We start from the raw sequence: 18,464 nt of genomic DNA, 5'->3' as shown, positions 1-18,464 counted from the left end.
ACTATCCTGGATAGTACTCAATAGCGGCTGCCAGTATTGAATAAGGGTCCGTCAATTCTAAATGTTTTTCCATCGGAGAAGAAGCTAAAAAGAGTAATATTGAAAATTAAAAAAAAATATATTAATTCAGCCCTCTTGTAAGGTCCCGGTAAAGATTTGTCTGTATCTGGATTGACGTATTCGCTTGGCATATCCCTCTCAGGGGATGGTGATGAATTTTGATGTTCACAAGCGAAATACTCGGAGCCAGAAGAATCTTTAAACCTCTTTTCTTCACCTGGCGCACTTTACCTTCACTTAATGCCTCTTTACATATAAAACACAAACCCATGCTGGGATCAGGCAATCTGTAGATTATGAGTTCAAATGGCACTACAAGATGGGCAACAAGCCAATTGAAATATTGGTAAATCATAGAAACAGATTAAGAATTTCTTCTCTTTGAATCTCTCTGAAGGTTTTTGAGTGAAACTTTAGTCTAAGTGGAACTTAGCGAAGAGGGACATTTGAGAGTAAGCGGTGCAAATGGGCGTGAATTTTAGAAATTATTGGGTCCACAGGGACAATTCTGATATCATATCAGAAAATTGAGTCTTCTTCGAAAACGTCCTGGAGAATTTTTTTCAAAAACTAGTTCTTCGTGTTTTTATAATCGTCAAAATTTGAAAGAAAACATGATTTTCTCGTAGTTTTAGGTAGGTCACAAACTTGGATTATTCACTAGGCAAACATCATACACAAGTCTGCAAAAAAAACCGGATTTGACGCATACTAACCCATACTTCCAGGCGACAAAGTTAATGGACTATAATAGAGAACAATACCAACGCCCCAGATGAACCCCACCTGCCTAGGCAAGCATTTCTGCATATGCCTGAATCCCTGTCTCATTGATTAAATTCTACGGACTACGGATTTGCCATCATGAGCGAGGCTACTACTTCTTCTGAGAAATTTATATAGGTATGCTGATGATATTGCCCTTATTTCGTCATTCTGATTTAGAAATTTCAAATAATTACTTTCCAGTGCCGTTTGCGTCATAATCTAAATAAGACCGAGGTTTCGGGATCCCATTTGAATTTTAAACAAAAATTTTGAAAATTGAGCGTAGTTTTCGGTAATTATTTTCTGAAACATTACTCCAATACAAAATATCAAGGACTTAAGCGGGATTTCTCGCTGAATTTCAAAGCCCATTTGGAAAATAGTTCCGAAAGAAATACAAACAAAGCAAAGGATATTTCATGTTAATTTTTTAGAATACAATTCTGTTTTCAAATATTTAGTTATAATTGTCAACTGCTGAGGTTTCGAATAAAAAAAGCCCCATTTTCAGTTATTTATCATTCTGAATAATTATCACACACCGAGAGTTCAAGTACACTGCCTAGAAATTATATTTGAAATATTTGTAGAATGACGGGTGATATCCTTCTTCGAAATAAATTGACATGAATGTCAAAATACCAAAAATACATATTTTCTGAGCAATACACTCACGAAATAATATATTTTCTTAGATAATACTCATCCGTAATTATATCGAATGTTTGGTGATTTCGAAAGAATTCATAGTTCACTTTGTAAAGGGTTGATGGGGATGAAAGAAAATCGTATTCCTCCCTTACTAGGCTTTATTCTTTTACAATATGAATGCCACTTGTGGTTGTTCTAGAGCTGAACGCAACAAACTAAACACAAGAAATGGGTACAATTAGAATTTATATAAAAGGAAAATAAGTACAATTTCTCTTACCTACACCTAGAACAACAAATTATCTCGGTAACGAAAAATTTGCACACTCTAAAATGGCTGTAGCGAGTTACCTCCAGCGCCAGTCAATCGAAAACTTAGAATGCGCGAATTCTTCGTCGCCTCCGTGACACAATCCCGAAACAAGCTAAACTGCTCAACAAAATCATTTATTCTATACGTTCTGCTTCAACTTGCTCCCGCCAAGTATAGGTCGAGACTATGAGACCTTATACTAAAGAACGCAACAAAGCTGACCGAATGGATAAAATCCCTACACCAATCAAAAAAAAAATCACTTAATTGGAGGGTAGTATTCTTTCAGATGACTGATATGAAAGATTCCTCTTTCTTTCTGACCCCGACCATGTACTAAAAGGTAGGAACATGTTCCAATTTTTTTTTTAACCACATAAGGGCCCTCGAAAAGTAAAAGAAATTTTTTCGTTTCACCCTTCAGGAGAGATGACGTCGGGTTCGCGCGAAGCAATACCAGATCTCCTATTTCAAATCCCTTATGAGGATTGATAGTCATTTTATGTCGTATGATTCTACGTGCCGCCTTGTTCTCGAGACTCTCTTTTGCTAGTATTAATTTTTCATCCACAGTGATATCCGCACCCGATTGAGTTAGTCTATATTTATCAGGCAAAAGTTTCAAAGATTCGGTACCAAATTGTAATTCTTGTGGGCTGAATCCGGTACTTTCATGAACTAAAGAGTTGAAAAGTTGCATAAACAATTTTACTTCGAAGGCCCACTTCGATTGTTGTTCATGACAGTAGGTTCGAACCAACCGACCGACTTCTCGCATAACCCTCTCTGATGGGTTAGCTTGAGGATGACGAATGGAAGAAAAAATATGTTTGATGCCCAAATGTTCCAGCGTTTCTTTCCATTTCCTAGAGGTGAATTGTGAGCCATGATCAGTTAGAATTGTTTCGACATGACCCATGATTGGGCAATAATCATGTATAATGCGATTGAGTATAGCTACAGAACTGGCCCTTTTTAAAGGGTATAAAGTAACGTATTTTGAGAACACATCTAGCATAACGCAAATATATTCGCTTCCACCACGACTTCTTGGAAGCGGTCCGTATATATCTAAAGCCACTAGAGTATTCTTGGTAGATGGAATAATAGCATTCAATTCCGCTTTCGGCATTTTCGAACATTTTGCTTTCTGACAAATATCACAACGTTTGATGACTCTTTTGATATCACGCGCCATATTATTCCACCAGACCTCACTTTTCAACACCTTCCAGGTCTTGTAACTTCCGAAATGGCCGATGGTTTCGTGGAAAACCTGCACAAATTTTGGTATCATTGACTGAGGAACACATAATCTATAGAAACCATCATTTTCATTACGTATGTACAAAATATTCTCACGCATAATAAACCTTTTCTGTATTTCAACATCATGTTCAACTCTATCGCGAATATCTCCCAGTTTAGGATCGGATTTTTGAAGTTCAGGTAAATCTATCAACGAACTTATAAACTTCTGCGGTAACCTAAGAAGGGTCACAACCCTGAACATTTTATCAATAGGTGTTGGAGGACGTATTGCTGAGTATCTGGACAATGCATCAGCAACGATATTCTTTTTACCCGGTATATGTTTGATATCGAAATCATATTCCTGAATGGCCAATGCATATCTCGCTATACGCGATGACAATAATCTACAGGTTTTAAGATATGTTATCGAGCTATTGTCCGTATATATGGTAAAATGCTTCCCTAACAAATAAATTCGGAATTTATTTAACGCCCATATCACACTTAAGGCTTCCCTTTCGTTAATGCTATATCTTCGCTCCCTATCCAACAATTGACGACTGGCCCATGCAACTGTTTGATGCTTGCCATCGACAATTTGAAATAATTCGGCCCCAATACCTACATCAGAGCTATCAGTTGCGAGAGCAAATGGAAGATCTTCCCTAGGATGATAGAGTAAGGTATGTTCAATAATAGTCTCTTTCACCTTTTTGAAGTACTCATCTTCTAGATCGGTCCATTTCCATTTTGTTTTTTTACGCAATAACCTAGTTAAGGGGCTTATCAATTCGGCTAAATTAGGAGAAAATGAGCGGTCAAAATTTATAAGGCCCAAGAAAGCTTGTAGTTCCTTCTGATTCTTTGGAGTTTGATAGTCTACAATTGCCTGTGTTCGATTAGGATCTGGGTGATAACCCGTGGGATCTAAAATATAACCCAAAAATGGCATATTCTCTCGGAAAAATGAACACTTTCTCAACTTTAAAGTAAACCCACATTCCTTCAACCGTGAAAAAACCGCGTCTAAGTGACTGCAGTGTTGCTCAAAACTCTGTGAAGTTATAAGAAGATCGTCAACATATTCCCTAAGAAACTCGTGGAACTTATCACCAAATATGGATCTTAAGCATCTCACGAAAACGCTAACACTTGTTGATAGGCCAAAAGGCAGAACACAAAAACAGTAAGTTCTCCCATTGAATTTAAACCCGGTGAACTTTTGTGACTCCTCCGATAGTGGTATTTGCCAGTACGAATGAGTGAGGTCTAGAGATGACATAAATTTTACTCCAGACATAGAATGCATCAACTCTTCCACTGGGGTCGGAGTCTCATATTCTTTTTCCATCACCTGATTGAGATGCCGTGCATCCAAACAAATACGCACACTATTATCACGTTTCAATGTCGTCATAATAGGCGAGACATAAGGAGTGGCCATTCTTTTAATTACACCCCAAGCTTCCATATTGTCAAGTTGCTTCTGCACCGCGTCTCTATGACCAATCGGAACAGGATATTGCTTTATGCAAAATTCTTTTGGATCGTTTAATTTGATATGGTGCACGTACTTATCCGTCCGCCCCGGTATCTCAGAGAATATTTCTCTATGTTTTTTCAATAATTGGCAAAATTTTTGTTTCTGTTTGAAGTCAAGATCACACTTGTTTACGATGTTATTTATTTCCTCATCTGTTGCGAAAGTCTCTCCGATTATGTTAGGTTCTACATGCGCCACTCTCGCACCCTGTATACATTTTATTGATGGCGACTCATCTGAATTGATTTGATGCTCAAAATTCACTTCTTTTACCGATAGCCATTTATCGCAATGAAAAAATATTATCTCTCCTCGGGCTAAATCTATTTTTGCATTAATTAGTCGTAACAAATCCGAACCGATTATGATTGGGTAAACGAGATCAGGTATGAGTAAGTATTCGTGAAATAATTCAACATTTTCAATAACAAAAGGAACTAGAGACTGTTGTGTAACTCGTCTCTGCTTGCTTTTAAAAGCACCAGTAACTTTCACTCCGGTACAATTGAAAAAAACTATTTGATCATGAAAAGGTGTTAATTGTGACCATACATCTTGATTGAATGCGCAGACTTCGCTTCCAGTATCAATTAGAGCCGGAAACTCGAAATTAAAAATCTTAATTAGTATAATAGGAGATCTAGTATTGACAGTTTTATGTTCGAACTCACAATCATCGGTTAATAGGTCCTCTCGTGGGTTGTTCTGGGAACCTATGGTCCTCTTTAGAACTGCCTCCACGTTAGGACCTAAACGAGAGGCAATTCCTCGTTTTCCGAAGCCTGTGTTTCGTCCACAGCCTCAGTGGTCATGAATGAGATTCTCTTGTTTTTTGAATCATAGTTATCTCTCCGGAAAGCTACTCTATTATCCTTCTGAAGACCTTGAAAATGACCAGCATTAGAAACAAACGAACTCTTATTCGTATTCGAGATATGGTTCATATAATAATCCGCCTGTCTTAAACGTTCCATAGCTTCAGCTAAACATTGTGCACCCATCAGAGTTGCTGAAATATTAGGCGGAAAGTGCCTTGCTATCGTTTTAATGAGCAGTGATTCACTATAAGGTGGGTTCAAATATCTAGCCATAGCTACATTTTTCATAAAATAGTTTACTAATGAACTTTGACCTTCCCTATAACATCGGGACTGAAGGTCTATTTTTACTTGTACTTGTTTCGTTTCTGACCAAAACTGGTCCTTAAAAGCTACTTTGAAAGACTCAAAATCCGCAAAAGTATGAAGAAAAGCTTGTGACCACAAAGATGCTGCACCCTTGAATTGATTTCTGATGATAAATTTGAAAGTCTCAAACGGTATATTTTCTGATATCATTGCATACTCTAAAACTTCAAGAAATTCCATAGGGTGGAGAGTCCCTGTGTCATCAAAAACTGGCAGTTTTTTGCTTGCCCCAAAATTGTTCACATTATTACGTGGAATATTATAAACATCTTGTTGATTATCTCTATTGACATTTAAATTAATTTGATTCATTGTCGATATGACCTGCTTTAATAAATGTTCTAAATTGTCTCCTTGTTTTACTGTATTTTGTACATTATTTTTATATTGATCTTTTCCATTTGGTGATGGACTATAAGAATCTTTCATCATTCGATTGTGATTTTTTTTACTATCATTGACTAAATTATTAAATGATTGACCCTGTGAAGAAACCTTAGGTACATTATAAAGTGTGTAATTGAATATTTCATCCATATCCATAACTGTTCTCTCATTCGGATTCGAAGTTTTCATTTCATTATGTCTTATTTTACTATCCTGAATAAACAATTCATTATTTACTGACTTATCTCGCGCATCATATGTGGACAATCTCTTCTGAAAATTAAAATCTTCCGCAATACCCATCGGTTGCGATATTTGTTTATATTGGTTTTTATCAGCATCACACACATATGCGAGAGATAAATCCGCATCATAATTTTGTCTTGGAATCTTATCGTCTAATTTATCAACTTCGTCACCCACTGTGTGAGTCTCAGACAAAAATGGCATGTTCCTTCTTTGTCTTGCATATGGAGAAGAATTACCTCTCTCTCGCTCCAATGTGTTCTCTGGACTTACGTCGCTCCTCGATGATACTACCCTTGTTTTCTTCACAGCCCCTGTCCGATTTTCCTCCAAAATATTGTTGAAACTTTTAGAACGATTTCTCAGATTATATCCGCCTTTCTGATCTTCTTTTTGTTGCGGTGAATGTTGCAGTGGCATTTTGTGAAGAAGCCTAGCCCCGAGTTGGGCGCCAAGTTGTAAAGGGTTGATGGGGATGAAAGAAAATCGTATTCCTCCCTTACTAGGCTTTATTCTTTTACAATATGAATGCCACTTGTGGTTGTTCTAGAGCTGAACGCAACAAACTAAACACAAGAAATGGGTGCAATTAGAATTTATATAAAAGGAAAATAAGTACAATTTCTCTTACCTACACCTAGAACAACAAATTATCTCGGTAACGAAAAATTTGCACACTCTAAAATGGCTGTAGCGAGTTACCTCCAGCGCCAGTCAATCGAAAACTTAGAATGCGCGAATTCTTCGTCGCCTCCGTGACACAATCCCGAAACAAGCTAAACTGCTCAACAAAATCATTTATTCTATACGTTCTGCTTCAACTTATACATTTCTCGAGTATATTTTTTAGGCAACGTCCTTAAACACTCGGTAAGTTCGTGTTTCGGAATGAAAAATAATTGAAGAGAGGGCTGTTGATTTCCAAAAGTGGTAATGAAAATGATAACCAAATAAAATAGGTATTGAAAACAGGAACGTTTTTTCGAAAATGAAAAAGCACTATGATTTCGTTCCCTCCCATTGTTCTGCAATGTATTATACAAAAAATTAATATTTTCTGAGCAATACACACACGAAATAATATATTATCCTAGATAGCACTCATCCATCATTATATCTAATATTTGGTTATTTCGGAAGAATTTATAGTTCACTTCTACATTTTTCAAGTATACTTTTAAGCAACGTCATTAAACACTCGGTATGTTCGTGTTTCGGAATGAAAAATAATTGAAATGAGGGCTGTTGATATCCAAAAGCGGCAATGAAAATGATTACCAAATAATTCATTGAAAACAGGAGTGTTTTTTCAAAAATAAACAAGCACTATGATTTCGTTTCCTCGTTTCTGTTCTGCAAAAAGTTTGCCATGCGAAGTGAATATTGAATTTGATCGACAAATAGTCCTTCCTTCGACTCTAATAACGAAAATTCTTCAACTGATTCAGAAAATATGGATTTTTATATTTGTAAGGTAGATCTCAATGTTATGAAGATTAATGAAAAGGATCACGCCTAAAGCAGTGAATACGATACTAAGAATCAATTCAGGTGCACACCACACGCTGATGTAAATATCAACAACAGTGCCACCAAGTAGAGAATATTTCGGCGAATAAAAGTAGACGATGACCATGTTTTCAGTCTCATTTAACCTCGTCAGAGCAGCATTCAGCTTCTTCTCCGATGGAAAAACCTTTTTTTTGTTTTTTTTTTGTGTAGCAGGGGGGAAATCTGCAACTCAGACGAACCACCCTCTCCTGAGGGGGAACAAGTGTGGGGATTTTCACTCTCCTGAGCTCGAGACCCACTAAAAACCCTTAACTGCTTCTTGAATATTTGTTCCGGGCATTTGGCTATAAACCTTTTCATCTCATAAATCTGTCTATTCCTGACAAACCATGGTGCATCTATTGCACCTCGTAGCAGCTTGTTTTCAGTGGCCTGAATTCTTTTGATATGGCTCTTTGCCGCGAAACCCCAGGCAACTGATCCATAAGTCAGTTGAAGCCTAGCAATGGCTTTGATTATCTTCAATTTTGTCTCTTTGGACATGTGGCTTCTTCTTACTATTAGGGGGTAGAGTCTATTCATCACTGCTTTCGTTTTGTCGATTGCTTGTTTGATATGACTTTTCCAAGTAAGTCCTTTGTCAAGCGTTATTCCTAAATTCTAGATTTTTCACAGGATATAGGAAACGTGGATGGTCCAAAAACTAAACCCAAGTAATGCCGACGTTTCGCGGATATATTTCCACTTCTTCAGGGCTACAAAAAATACAATTTTTCAAAGATCTTATCTTACATAAATCTAATCATATAAAATCCATCAACACAGAATGCAATAAAAGGCTGAAATAACATTTAAAATACGAAAGAAAATTAAAATACAACAAATTTTTTATTTTTCTTTTTTTATTCTGTTATTTTCTTTCATGATTGAAAAAGAGTAAAACTCGAACTACACTTACATAATGAAAAATATAATACATAAATTTATCAACTTTTTCGGAAAATAAATCAGATTGGACGAAAGACTGACTTGAAACACTTACCAAAGCTGAAATTATGTTTTCCACCCGATGGATCTTAAAAATAGTGTGATGAACAATACAGACCAGAGACCCATGGAAACTCGAAAAACTTCGTCAGAAAATTGTATATTCTGTCGATCAATGCAGTGCATCACCTTCAATGAATGTGCCAAAACTGATGCGATCCCCCATATCGTGTTTATGACAGGTGGAATCAACCGTATGAAATCAATTGGTTATCAACATAATTAATATATTTTATTTATCTTTTTTGTCTTGTTTTGAAATTATCTAGTTGGGTATTTATTTTTGAAAAGGTCCAAAATGCCAGTGTATACCAAGCTCAAGTTCTGGGTGTCAGTGCGACAATTTACAGTATTGTTCAATTTTATGTATATCATTTCACTTATATTTCTTTTCATCCAATTACTTTCTACGTCTAAAATGGAGGCTGCCTGAAAATTGAAATTGTGGTGTTCACTGAAATGATGAGTTGCAAGGGCTGTGTTATTATCCTTGGATTTAAAACTTTCGTTACAGTTATATTTGTGCTGTTTTATTCTATTTCCAAGAAGTTGTTTCGTTTGACCTATATAGCATTTGTGGCAATTCATGCAGGGTATCTTATATATTACTTCACTGCGGTCCAGAACGGTGTCAACATCTTTCAGTCTCGAAAATAACGAACCACAAACCGAAAGGCTGTATGATGCCAATTTCACGTTTTCAGAAGCACCCCTGATTAAATTCTTTATCGGGTTGCTAAGTCCCTCGATGTATGGAAACTTGAAACATGTCATTCTGCCTATCACGTCTACGCTGTCTGAACCCGAAGGTCCACTGACCAAGTTCGTACTCGAAATTATTTTATTACTAAGTGACTTAGGGTAGTTGTTGAGCTTTAATATTTCTCTTATCACTTTTAGATTGTCATTGTGGAACGAACGGTCACTCAAATTAATTGATCTATATATTAGGTTTTTAACGGCGGAAATTTTATATGCGAAACTGCAATACGAATTATAGTTCAAAATTCGTCCTGAACTTGTTGGCTTTCTGTACCAGTTAGTTATCAAGGAGCCATCCTCTCTCCTGTGTACGACAACATCCAAAAAGGGCAAAGAATTGTCTTTCTCCATCTCTAGAGTGAATTGAAGGCGGGGATGAAATTGATTGAATGCGGTCAAGAGTTCACGACATTTGTTCGCGGGAACAATCAAGAACAAATCATCCACATACAATGCTATAACTGGAACCCAAAATGATAGTTGGTTTATACACTCTTGTATGAGTTCTGTCAATACTAAATTTGCTATGGATGGACTAGCTGGGTTACCCATAGCCATTCCATCAATTTGCCTATAATACTCATTATTAAACTTAAAGTAGCTGGACGTGAAAATAAATACAATCATTTCCAGGAACAGTGTTTTCGGTATGTTAGTGAAGGCCGAGATGTATTTCCACCGTTTTTTCACTATTTTAACTGTTAAGTCTTTGACGACGTTAGTGTACAATGAGATGACATCTAAGGAAATCAGACAATAACCCTCCGGGACAGAAACTGTTTTAACAAGAGAAACGAACTCGAACGAATTTTTGACGTTGTACGGAGAAGTTGACGTTACCTGACTCATAATCTGGTGTATAAAACATGATATGTTGTAAGAAGGTGAGTTTATACAACTTACAATTGGTCTTATATTTAAATTGGGTTTGTGGACTTTTCTGAGACCGTATAATTTTGGTGAAGTGGAGTTATATTTTTTCATCTTCAGTGATTCTTTTTCATCTAAATAGGATTGAGACTTCAATTTATTGATTAATTCATTTGCTTCACGCTGAATTCTGTTGGTGATATCTGTTTTAATTTTATTGTATGTGTTTTGATCGGACAGCATGTCGGTCATATATTCTAAATATTCTCTTTTAAACATAATAACCGTAGAGTTCCCCTTGTCTGCTCTCATGATAACGATATCAGGATGTCTTTTAATGAATAATCTAGTGTTATTGAAAGATTTAAGAAGTGGATGTAGGGTTTTCCGATGTTGAGATTTGAACCAAAAATTCGTTATAATGTTAACACCCCTAGTTCGCAGTATATTTTTGTCATCTTCACTGAGATGGAAACTCTGAATTGCAAACTCGAAATCTTTAATAATGGTTGGAATCGGTATGTGATTACCTGTGGAACGCTGAATTTTGGACCCAATGATAATATTGATTCTACGTCTTGTGGCACAATCACATCAGTGTAGTTATACAAGAAATTGGATTGTAATTGTGAACAATGCATTGGTCTGGAAAAATTTTGAAGTAATGATTCTAATTTGTTAATATTCGTAGTTCTGATTCTATTGAACAGTGTCTCGAAATTATCTCTACAAGATCCCGAAAAATTCCGATATATATTGTCCGGCACTGACGATTTTACATAATGCTTGATCTCGTCCAATCTTTTATTCAATATTCGAATTATGGTTGATTTTGCACACTAAATATACGATTAATTGAAACGAAGTACTGCAGTGTGTAGTTTATTAAACTTCAGTTAAGAACCGAGCGCTTTCGACAATATGTCATCATCAGGGTTCCCTGGAAGGGTAACTATGATTATTACAAGAGATAGAAATTTATTTTGATAATTACCCGTCCAGGAATAATACCACAGGCGGCATGCGGAAGAGTCAATGCAAATTAAAATTAAAACTTGAAAATTTAAAACTAAAACGCTAGAATCAGGTACAGTTTTCGCCAGAAGGAACAAACGAATACAAACGTAAACATCCGTCATTCGACGACAAGACAGATAGGTGACCTCCAAACGAATGAAGGGTGACTTATGACAGATGAAACAAGTGGCACGCAAATCAGTGGTGCCACCCTACAATAACATAATCTATGAACACACACAGTGTCAACAAACAGACGACAAACCAATATAGCACACTAACAAACGTTCAAACAAGTGTGAAGCAATGAAATGGTCATATTTTAAAAATCATATTTTAAAATCATATTTTAAAAACGTCATTGGAGTAGCCTCTTGAACAACGGGGTGAAGGTGTTATTGAGGTTCACTTGTGTATTCACGCATTTATTGTTGGACCGCATTTCTCGGCTGATCTCAAGATCTTCAAACAGGTTCATCTTGATGTTGTACTTATTGCCCGTAATGTTGTGTAGAACCTCAGAGTTCCGATTTGGGCTGAACTGGTGTCGAGAGAATGCGAGATGATGGCCAAATGTTGATAGTTGGGGTCTACTCAGATGTTCCTTTATTCTAGTGGATAGCCTCCTCCTAGTCTGGCCCACATACGATGTGTCACAATCACCACACTTAAGTTTATATACGCCACTTCGGTCCAGTTTTTTGACATTATCCTTTGAGTTCACTAATAAGGAGCCCAGCGAACGCACACCAGAATAGGAGATCCTATACCCGTCAACAGAACGCTCGAGGACGTGAGATATTGCCTCTGACAGGTGGCCCATGTATGGTAGAGAGTAGTATTTCAAGTTGTCCATAACATCTGAACTGTATGCTAAAGCTCTTCTCTGCTTATTTATTACGTTATTTTTGATCATATCAACTACCTCTGGGTCATAACCATTGTTCAATGCGATTTGTTTAATTATATTGAGTTCTTTCTCTCTGTTAGCTTGAGATAAAGGGAAGTTGAGGGCTCTATGAACGTAGCAACGCAAGGCTGCCATCTTGTGGCTTCTGGGGTGGCACGATTGTGCTGGTATTATGTGATCCGTTTGTTTCTTTTTTCTATATATCTCGAAAGTCAAGGAGCTATCTTCGGATCTGGAGATAGTGAGATCGAGAAAGTTTATGGATCTGTTGACTTCCAACTCGAGAGTGAATTTTATCCTCGGGTGCAATGTGTTGATGAAGTCCAACAAGGGAATGCATTCCCCTAGTTTCTGAGTTGCTCCGTGAGCATGACGTTCCTGACTCCAAGCTCGCCGACATCCTTACTCTGTTGAAGCTCGCGTTATCCCAGGATTTCTTCGTTTTCAACAATGTTGTGTACAGACAAATTGATGGATTGGCCATGGGTTCCCCTCTGTCTTCCTTCCTGGCTGACCGTTTTCTCGAGAAGCTTGAGGCCTACATAATGATAAGGTGGAGAATAATAGTGCGCTGGTACAGATACGTGGATGATATATTCGTCATCCTAGACGGCATTCCTGATGATGCCCATGCTTTGTTGTACTTCATCAACACATTGCACCCGAGGATAAAATTCACTCTCGAGTTGGAAGTCAACAGATCCATAAACTTTCTCGATCTCACTATCTCCAGATCCGAAGATAGCTCCTTGACTTTCGAGATATATAGAAAAAAGACACAAACGGATCACATAATACCAGCACAATCGTGCCACCCCAGAAGCCACAAGATGGCAGCCTTGCGTTGCTACGTTCATAGAGCCCTCAACTTCCCTTTATCTCAAGCTAACAGAGAGAAAGAACTCAATATAATTAAACAAATCGCATTGAACAATGGTTATGACCCAGAGGTAGTTGATATGATCAAAAATAACGTAATAAATAAGCAGAGAAGAGCTTTAGCATACAGTTCAGATGTTATGGACAACTTGAAATACTACTCTCTACCATACATGGGCCACCTGTCAGAGGCAATATCTCACGTCCTCGAGCGTTCTGTTGACGGGTATAGGATCTCCTATTCTGGTGTGCGTTCGCTGGGCTCCTTATTAGTGAACTCAAAGGATAATGTCAAAAAACTGGACCGAAGTGGCGTATATAAACTTAAGTGTGGTGATTGTGACACATCGTATGTGGGCCAGACTAGGAGGAGGCTATCCACTAGAATAAAGGAACATCTGAGTAGACCCCAACTATCAACATTTGGCCATCATCTCGCATTCTATCGACACCAGTTCAGCCCAAATCGGAACTCTGAGGTTCTACACAACATTACGGGCAATAAGTACAACATCAAGATGAACCTGTTTGAAGATCTTGAGATCAGCCGAGAAATGCGGTCCAACAATAAATGCGTGAATACACAAGTGAACCTCAATAACACCTTCACCCCGTTGTTCAAGAGGCTACTCCCATGACGTTTTTAAAATATGATTTTAAAATATGATTTTTAAAATAAGACCATTTCATTGCTTCACACTTGTTTCAACGTTTGTTAGTGTGCTATATTGGTTTGTCGTCTGTTTGTTGACACTGTGTGTGTTCATAGATTATGTTATTGTAGGGTGGCACCACTGATTTGCGTGCCACTTGTTTCATCTGTCATAAGTCACCCTTCATTCGTTTGGAGATCACCTATCTGTCTTGTCGTCGAATGACGGATGTTTACGTTTGTATTCGTTTGTTCCTTCTGGCGAAAACTGTACCTGATTCTAGCGTTTTAGTTTTAAATTTTCAAGTTTTAATTTTAATTTGCATTGACTCTTCCGCATGCCGCCTGTGGTATTATTCCTGGACGGGTAATTATCAAAATAAATTTCTATCTCTTGTAATAATCATAGTTACCCTTCCAGGGAACCCTGATGATGACATATTGTCGAAAGCGCTCGGTTCTTAACTGAAGTTTAATAAACTACACACTGCAGTACTTCGTTTCAATTAATTTTATTCAATAGTTTCAACTTCCAGATCGTGATTTTAATTTCTAAATTCAGTACAGATTTCTGAAATCTATTCATAATTTTTCTAGTTTGATTTACAAATGGGCTATTATCCTCTAGTAACAAAACATTTAAACAATTGATATTATTAGTGATGTGCTTTGGAAATACCTGATCTCGCCTACATTCAAGAAGAAAGATTTTCCGATTGTGTAGTGATGCAACTTTCTTGTCACATTTAATCCAATTCTTGAGTTGTGTCTTCATAAAATCTCCATAGCTCCGACCGATACGTTCAAAGAAATTTCCAATATTTGAACTAGTGTCTGGTATTTCATTTCCTGTGATCATAATTCTAGATTTTTCACAGGATATAGGAAACGTGGATGGTCCAAAAACTAAACCCAACTAATGCCGACGTTTCGCGGATATATTTCCACTTCTTCAGGGCTACAAAAAATACAATTTTTCAAAGATCTTATCTTACATAAATCTAATCACATAAAATCCATCAACACAGAATGCAATAAAAAGCTGAAATAACATTTAAAATTTCCAAGAGTACGAAACAAAATTAAAATACATATATATATTGTGTCGATCAATGCAGTGCATCACCTTCAATGAATGTGCCAAAACTGATGCGATCCCCCATATCGTGTTTATGACAGGTGGAATCAACCGTATGAAATCAATTGGTTATCAACATAATTAATATATTTTATTTATCTTTTTTGTCTTGTTTTGAAATTATCTAGTTGGGTATTTATTTTTGAAAAGGTCCAAAATGCCAGTGTATACCAAGCTCAAGTTCTGGGTGTCAGTGCGACAATTTACAGTATTGTTCAATTTTATGTATATCATTTCACTTATATTTCTTTTCATCCAATTACTTTCTACGTCTAAAATGGAGGCTGCCTGAAAATTGAAATTGTGGTGTTCACTGAAATGATGAGTTGCAAGGGCTGTGTTATTATCCTTGGATTTAAAACTTTCGTTACAGTTATATTTGTGCTGTTTTATTCTATTTCCAAGAAGTTGTTTCGTTTGACCTATATAGCATTTGTGGCAATTCATGCAGGGTATCTTATATATTACTTCACTGCGGTCCAGAACGGTGTCAACATCTTTCAGTCTCGAAAATAACGAACCACAAACCGAAAGGCTGTATGATGCCAATTTCACGTTTTCAGAAGCACCCCTGATTAAATTCTTTATCGGGTTGCTAAGTCCCTCGATGTATGGAAACTTGAAACATGTCATTCTGCCTATCACGTCTACGCTGTCTGAACCCGAAGGTCCACTGACCAAGTTCGTACTCGAAATTATTTTATTACTAAGTGACTTAGGGTAGTTTTTGAGCTTTAATATTTCTCTTATCACTTTTAGATTGTCATTGTGGAACGAACGGTCACTCAAATTAATTGATCTATATATTAGGTTTTTAACGGCGGAAATTTTATATGCGAAACTGCAATACGAATTATAGTTCAAAATTCGTCCTGAACTTGTTGGCTTTCTGTACCAGTTAGTTATCAAGGAGCCATCCTCTCTCCTGTGTACGACAACATCCAAAAAGGGCAAAGAATTGTCTTTCTCCATCTCTAGAGTGAATTGAAGGCGGGGATGAAATTGATTGAATGCGGTCAAGAGTTCACGACATTTGTTCGCGGGAACAATCAAGAACAAATCATCCACATACAATGCTATAACTGGAACCCAAAATGATAGTTGGTTTATACACTCTTGTATGAGTTCTGTCAATACTAAATTTGCTATGGATAGACTAGCTGGGTTACCCATAGCCATTCCATCAATTTGCCTATAATACTCATTATTAAACTTAAAGTAGCTGGACGTGAAAATAAATACAATCATTTCCAGGAACAGTGTTTTCGGTATGTTAGTGAAGGCCGAGATGTATTTCCACCGTTTTTTCACTATTTTAACTGTTAAGTCTTTGACGACGTTAGTGTACAATGAGATGACATCTAAGGAAATCAGACAATAACCCTCCGGGACAGAAACTGTTTTAACAAGAGAAACGAACTCGAACGAATTTTTGACGTTGTACGGAGAAGTTGACGTTACCTGACTCATAATCTGGTGTATAAAACATGATATGTTGTAAGAAGTTGAGTTTATACAACTTACAATTGGTCTTATATTTAAATTGGGTTTGTGGACTTTTCTGAGACCGTATAATTTTGGTGAAGTGGAGTTATATTTTTTCATCTTCAGTGATTCTTTTTCATCTAAATAGGATTGAGACTTCAATTTATTGATTAATTCATTTGCTTCACGCTGGATTCTGTTGGTGATATCTGTTTTAATTTTATTGTATGTGTTTTGATCGGACAGCATGTCGGTCATATATTCTAAATATTCTCTTTTAAACATAATAACCGTAGAGTTCCCCTTGTCTGCTCTCATGATAACGATATCAGGATGTCTTTTAATGAATAATCTAGTGTTATTGAAAGATTTAAGAAGTGGATGTAGGGTTTTCCGATGTTGAGATTTGAACCAAAAATTCGTTATAATGTTAACACCCCTAGTTCGCAGTATATTTTTGTCATCTTCACTGAGATAGAAACTCTGACTTGCAAACTCGAAATCTTTAATAATGGTTGGAATCGGTATGTGATTACCCTGTGGAACGCTGAATTTTGGACCCAATGATAATATTGATTCTACGTCTTGTGGCACAATCACATCAATGTAGTTATACAAGAAATTGGGTTGTAATTGTGAACAATGCATTGGTCTGGAAAAATTTTGAAGTAATGATTCTAATTTGCTAATATTCGTAGTTCTGATTCTATTGAACAGTGTCTCGAAATTATCTCTACAAGTTCCCGAAAAATTCCGATATATATTGTCCGGCACTGACGATTTTACATAATGCTTGATCTCGTCCAATCTTTTATTCGATAGTTTCAACTTCCAGATCGTGATTTTAATTTCTAAATTCAGTACAGATTTCTGAAATCTATTCATAATTTTTCTAGTTTGATTTACAAATGGGCTATTATCCTCTAGTAACAAAACATTTAAACAATTGATATTATTAGTGATGTGCTTTGGAAATACCTGATTTCGCCTACATTCAAGAAGAAAGATTTTCCGATTGTGTAGTGATGCAACTTTCTTGTCACATTTAATCCAATTCTTGAGTTGTGTCTTCATAAAATCTCCATAGCTCCGACCGATACGTTCAAAGAAATTTCCAATATTTGAACTAGTGTCTGGTATTTCATTTCCTGAGATCATAATTCTAGATTTTTCACAGGATATAGGAAACGTGGATGGTCCAAAAACTAAACCCAACTAATGCCGACGTTTCGCGGATATATTTCCACTTCTTCAGGGCTACAAAAAATACAATTTTTCAAAGATCTTATCTTACATAAATCTAATCATATAAAATCCATCAACACAGAATGCAATAAAAGGCTGAAATAACATTTAAAATTTCCAAGAGTACGAAACAAAATTAAAATACAACAAATTTTTTATTTTTCTTTTTTTATTCTGTTATTTTCTTTCATGATTGAAAAAGAGTAAAACTCGAACTACACTTTCATAATGAAAAATATAATACATAAATTCATCAACTTTTTCGGAAAATAAATCAGATTGGACGAAAGACTGACTTGAAACACTCAGTGATAGGCAGAATGAAATGTTTCAAGTTTCCATACATCGAAGGACTTAGCAACCCGATAAAGAATTTAATCAGGGGTGCTTCTGAAAACGTGAAATTGGCATCATACAGCGTTTCGGTTTGTGGTTCGTTATTTTCGAGACTGAAAGATGTTGACACCGTTCTGGACCGCAGTGAAGTAATATATAAGATACCCTGCATGAATTTCCACAAATGCTATATAGGTCAAAC

At 36.5% G+C, this 18,464-nt stretch overlaps 2 protein-coding genes across 2 annotated transcripts; one reads left to right on the top strand and one right to left on the bottom strand.

Annotated features, from left to right (window-relative positions):
• Positions 1-8,617: 8,617 nt before the first annotated feature.
• LOC123316371 lies at positions 8,618-10,766 on the bottom strand. Its single transcript, XM_044902414.1, has 2 exons — positions 8,964-10,766; positions 8,618-8,676 (listed from the first exon to the last, which is right to left on the bottom strand). The coding sequence occupies exon 1, from the start codon at positions 10,712-10,714 to the stop codon at positions 9,230-9,232; it is 1,485 nt and encodes a 494-aa protein (XP_044758349.1). The 5' UTR covers positions 10,715-10,766; the 3' UTR covers positions 8,618-8,676; positions 8,964-9,229.
• A 2,243-nt stretch (positions 10,767-13,009) lies between these two features.
• LOC123317673 lies at positions 13,010-14,044 on the top strand. Its single transcript, XM_044904280.1, has one exon. The coding sequence runs from the start codon at positions 13,010-13,012 to the stop codon at positions 14,042-14,044; it is 1,035 nt and encodes a 344-aa protein (XP_044760215.1).
• The last annotated feature ends 4,420 nt before the right edge of the window (positions 14,045-18,464 follow it).

Source organism: Coccinella septempunctata, chromosome 7, assembly GCF_907165205.1.
Source record: "Coccinella septempunctata chromosome 7, icCocSept1.1, whole genome shotgun sequence".
In the NCBI taxonomy this organism is placed as follows: Eukaryota; Metazoa; Arthropoda; class Insecta; order Coleoptera; family Coccinellidae; genus Coccinella; species Coccinella septempunctata.
Note: the sequence above shows the minus strand (reverse complement) of the source record. Positions and strands in the feature narration are given on the sequence as shown.